This window comes from Myotis davidii, unplaced genomic scaffold (assembly GCF_000327345.1).
Source record: "Myotis davidii unplaced genomic scaffold, ASM32734v1 scaffold1149, whole genome shotgun sequence".
Taxonomy (NCBI): domain Eukaryota; kingdom Metazoa; phylum Chordata; class Mammalia; order Chiroptera; family Vespertilionidae; genus Myotis; species Myotis davidii.
The window spans coordinates 166,626-171,843 of NW_006300370.1; the positions used below are offsets into that span (position 1 = coordinate 166,626).

The 5,218-nt window shown below is 35.9% G+C and overlaps 1 protein-coding gene across 2 annotated transcripts in view; it reads left to right on the forward strand.

Moving 5' to 3' along the window:
- STRN (striatin) overlaps positions 1-5,218 on the forward strand; it is an 84,270-nt gene that overhangs the window by 40,745 nt on the left and 38,307 nt on the right. For both annotated transcript variants that reach the window (XM_015572574.1, XM_015572573.1), the window contains exon 4: positions 2,883-2,961. In XM_015572574.1, the coding sequence (XP_015428060.1) occupies positions 2,883-2,961 (79 nt within the window). The remainder of the gene's footprint in view (positions 1-2,882; positions 2,962-5,218) is intronic.

Genomic DNA, 5,218 nt, shown 5'->3' on the forward strand with positions numbered 1-5,218 from the left:
TGCCAAGTTTAGATTTAAAAGGGAAATATAGACACAAAGTAGATAAGTGGTTGTCTAGGGCTAGGAAGGGGGATTATTGAGAGGTGAAGCTAAGTGATGTAGGGTTTCTTTCTGGGGTGATGAAAACGATCTAAAATGGATTGTGCCGATGGTCATCCAACTGTGAACAAACTAAAAACCTTTAAAGTGTGCTTTAAATGGGTGAATTGTAGTTCTGGCCTGGTAGCTCAGTGATTTAGAGCAGCGGTCCTCAAACTACGGCCCCGGGTGTTTTTGCTGCTGCTGCCTGTTGCTTAGCAGCCGACTAGGTTTTTTTTTTTTAACTATAGTCCGGCCCTCTGACGATCTGAGGGACAGTGAACTGGCCCCCTCTTTAAAAAGTGTGAGGACCCCTGATTTAGGCTTTGTAGGCCATATGTTTGCTCTTACAGCTACTCAGCTGCTGTCTTAGTCTCCTTTTATTAGGGCATCAGTCACTTTGGATTAGGGCCCACCCTCAAGACTTCATTTTAACTCAATTCTCTCTTTGACAACCTACCTACAAAGCAGTTACAGTCTGAGAGGTACTAGAGGTGAGGACTTCCACGACATCCTATCTCTCACATGAGGGGATGGGCTGAGAAAAACTCAAATCGGGTTCCAGCGAATATTCTTCCTTTCGTCTTGACAGTACTCACTCACATTCACATACTGGGCCCATGTGATTAAATATGCATTCAGTTTAACTCTTTCATTTCTCTTCAGAAGTGCGCCAGAACCCTGCGAGCTTGCTCATAATTTGTCAGCAGGTAGTTTCTGTACTCCATCGGCTTTTTCCTGTGTTCGTTCTTTCCTTTGTACAATTGTTTCAGTCTTGATTGATGATTGATTTAGACAAGTAAAAAAGGTTCTTCTCAGCCCTCTGAGAAGTAACTTTGCCCACCCACTTCTACTTTACACCTGCCCACCAGAAGTTTTAGGATTCTGAGATCACGAACAAGTTAATTGTTTAACATGGGTGGGGAGCCTTTTTTCTGCCAAGGGCAATTTGGATATTTATAACATTGTTCTGGGGTCATACAAAGTCATCAACTTAAAAATTAGCCTGCTGCATTTGGTCAGACATTTAATTAGCTCACCCCTAATGCCTTGGCAGGGCCAGACCAGATGATTTCACGGGCCGTATAAGGCCCACTGGCTGGATGTTTCCCACCCTGCTTAATACTCTCATCTCCTGGCAACCACTAATCTGTTTTTTGTTTCTGTAGTTTTGCCTTTTCCTGAAAGACAATATGTAGCCTTTTAATTCTAGCTTCTCTCACTTGGCATAATGCATTTGAAATTCATATGGGGGTATGTCATTAGTTCATCCCTTGTTCCTATTGAGTAATATTCCATTGAATGGCTATACCACACTTTGGTGACATCACTGGCTGCCAGATTAGGCACAGGCAGTTGGCTATATCTGAGGATGGTATAGAAAGGATTTAGGCCTGTTATTAAGGGAAATTAGATGACCTCAAAAGTTCTTTCACATCTGAAATTTTAGTTTTTTGAAATGTTAATATAAATGTTTTTACATGGTAAGTACAATTTATTCACTTGACTTAATAAGGGGATGTATTGAAAGATACTGTATTATATCCACAGTTCTTGAATTTGTGAGTTAGTGTCATTTTTCTTTAGTATTGAGACCTTTGTTTTTGCCTTTTTTTTAAAAAAAGAAAGAAAATATACCCTCTGAAGTTATCCCAAAGTAGTTTTCCTTTTTTAGTTAACTTAATCCCCTGACTGCACTTTCTACCCTCCGTCTACTCTACTGATATTTCTAGATGGTGTATTACAGAGCTTTGCCTCATTATTTTAGGAGAAAAATGAAAGTGCAAGATCTAATTTTTTAAATTTATGTATTTCTCTAATTTCTTATTGTTGTAGTGATAGCATATGAAGGAAAATACATGAGCTCTGGGGTTAGTCATGATGTCAGTACTTACAACTCTACTTCTAACTTAGAAACCTTTCAGTTAACATGTAAAACTCATCTTTAAAACAAGGCTAGTAGTAACACCTATCTTTTGAGTTGTAAAGATTAAAACAGATATTGTAGACATTTTAACACAGCATCTGGAGCACAGTAAATGTGTAATATCAAATATCATAAAACAAACATACCCAGTCTTTCTTGTATCTTCACTTGAATAAAACCCTATAGAGATAACAGTTTCTTATAGTTTAATCAGGGACTGATGGAAAGTGTGAACTTTTTTGTATTTTTAAAGTTAGAGCCATGCTATAGTTTAGAAATTCTTTAGTTTATACTTAACACAGAGAAGGCTCTTTTAGTTTACCACCTTCTTGAAAGGATTAAGCTTCTACCAAGTGATGAATTTAAAGCTTTACGAGGCCTATGAGATTTTCTTTCACAGAATGTCTTAAAAAGAATACTTGAAGTTTTCATTTAATAACTAGTAAAGGAAGTAGATTTGGAATGAGATTATTTCCTACCTCCTCTTTAATCAAACTTTTTTAAAAAGCCATCATTCCTGGGTATTTTGTTCTAATTTTGACCTGGCACTTCAAATACTTTTATTCGACTCTTATTGTGTGACTTGATGTGGATCGGTCTTTGTCTTAGAGGGAAATTCTCAGGCTGCCTAAGGAATTGGAAAATGTTTTTATTTCAGTTCTACAACTCCGAGGGAAATTCAGTAGCAGTAATGAATTCAGACTTTTTTTTTATGGAAATTTGACTTAAAAACAGAATGTACATGGTCCTGAAACATACCTTACAGTGCAGTATTACATTTCTTAATCTTACAAATATTTTTAGATATTTTTTATGAATAGAGATACCCTCTAATGTATATGACAAGTCAGTTTTATTATGATTTAATGTTTTCTAGATGAAGGTAATGAAACAGAGGTGCAGCCACAACAAAATAGCCAGTTAATGTGGAAACAAGGTCGTCAACTACTCAGACAGTAAGTAACTCCTGGTCAAATTAAAGAGAAGCATCATGTATTTTCATGAGATTATTTTTGTTTTGTATTTTCAACTCAGAATAATTTTTCTCATTTTATGCTGCTGCTGTGAAAAGTTTAATTGAATTACTTTTCCTTTTTCATATTAAACACTTTTCCCCCTGGTAGTGGAATTTATAAATTATTAAATATTAATAAGGATTATAAGGCATAAATACTTTTCATTATTTTAGATTCATCAAAAAGATTATCATTTTAAGCTTCTAGATTTTACATACACTTAAATTTATAGTTTAAAGAATTTTATACTTTGCATCTTTTATACATGAATATACAAGTTTTAATTAGTATTTATATGTAAATTTGTGTTTTTTTAAAATTATTTATTGCTTAAAGTATTACAAAGAGAATTACATATGTCTCCTTTTTTCCCCCGCCCTTGACAGTCCCCTGGCCTCCCCTACCCGCCCGTGTCTTGTGTCCATTGGTTATGCTTATATGCATGTATACAAGTCCTTCGGTTGATCTCTTAACACCCCCCCCCCGCCACCCCCTAAATTTGTGTTTTTAATTGATTGAAGAACTTTTTGATTTCCCTCTATTTGCAAATATTGCACTAACATGTACTTTCTCCTATGAAATGGGTAGTTGAGTATAAGGAGGGAGCAAAGCTAGGTTGAGGTTCAGATGTCAGTTGGTGGGCGCGATCTACTCACCAGCTCAGTACCTGGTCCTTGCATATCACATTTGAAATTGATATTCAGGTTTATGCCTCAGTAAAATGAAACTTGCTGCTTGTTTTGGACTTTTCAGATCGCTTGTGAATACTCTAAATCTATAATTTCCAAAGTGGATGCCTGCCAGCCATTCCTTTTGGCGATGGAAAGGGAATAATAAAATGTCTTCATATATCTATTCTTTTATCTACTTGAAGTTAAAAGAAAGTGAGATTTCACTGGTATTTAAACTATTTTAAAAAATATTTTTATTGATTTCAGAAAGGAAGGAAGAGGGAGAGAGAAATAGAAACATCAATGATGAGAGAGTCATTGATTGGCTGCCTCCTGCACGTCCCCTACTGGGGATCGAGCCTGCAACCCAGGCATGTGCCCTTGACCTAAATTGAACCTGGGACCCTTCAGTCTGCAGTTCAATGCTCTGTCCACTGAGCCAAAGTGGCTAGGGCTCACTAGTATTTAATAAGTGGATTCTTTCACTAGTGCCTTGACTTTGGTCTTAAATATGATTTATGCATTTTCTTTTTATAAATAAATACGTGTTCTTAATCTGGTGGGGTTTATTTTAATGGGAAGTTGTAATAGTGAGCAATCCAAGAGATATTTGCAAAAACTTTAGAAGACTCATGATCTGTCCCTTAAAGGAAAGGTGAACCCTGACCGGTTTGACTCAGTGGATAGAGCATCAGCCCTGAAAGGTCCCAGGTTCGATTCTGGTCAAGGGCATGTACGTTGGGTTCTGGGCACATCCCCAGTGGGAGGTGTGCAGGAGGCAGCTGATCGATGTTTCTCTCTCATCGATGTTTCTAACTCTACCCCTCTTCCTTACTCTCTGTGAAAAATCAATAATATATATTTTTTTTTTAAAAAAAGGAAAGGTGACATTTTATCAGTGAATTAGGAAGTAACCATTTAGTAAAGCCAACTTATGGAAAGTGCAGTTTTCAAAACAGTTATTTGTAATGTGATTTTGCTGCCAATGTGAAGTATGTATCAAATATTATTTGTTAAAAATAGAAAAACATAATACCTTTGTATTAGTTTGTAAGAACAACTGATTAAGTTTAGGGAAGTTAGAAATTTATTATACAAATTTTAATCAAACCCTTTCTATAAATATTGAATAGGATTAAAAAATGAATGTCTTAATTCGATAGGATGCACTTATTCCATTTTAGTCACATATCTTTGTGAGATATCTCTTTGAGCTATAATAACTATTAATATCAGGTCTTGAAATAAATTGACCTTAGACTGCTTATCTTGTCCACCTTTATTTTCTCTCTCATCCCATAGACTGATGCTTACTTATAAGTTAATGCCTGACATTTATCAGTCACTTTTATTAATGGTTCTATTAGTGACACTTGCCTTTTTAATGTTCCTGCCACTACCCTTTTTGGGTTTGGTTTGTTTTCTATTTTTTGGTCATCTTTTTTTGTTAATAGAAATTGAGTGCTTTCGATATACCAGGCACTGTAATAAGTGTGTCCCTTTTAAGGGAAAGAAAGCTGAGGTTC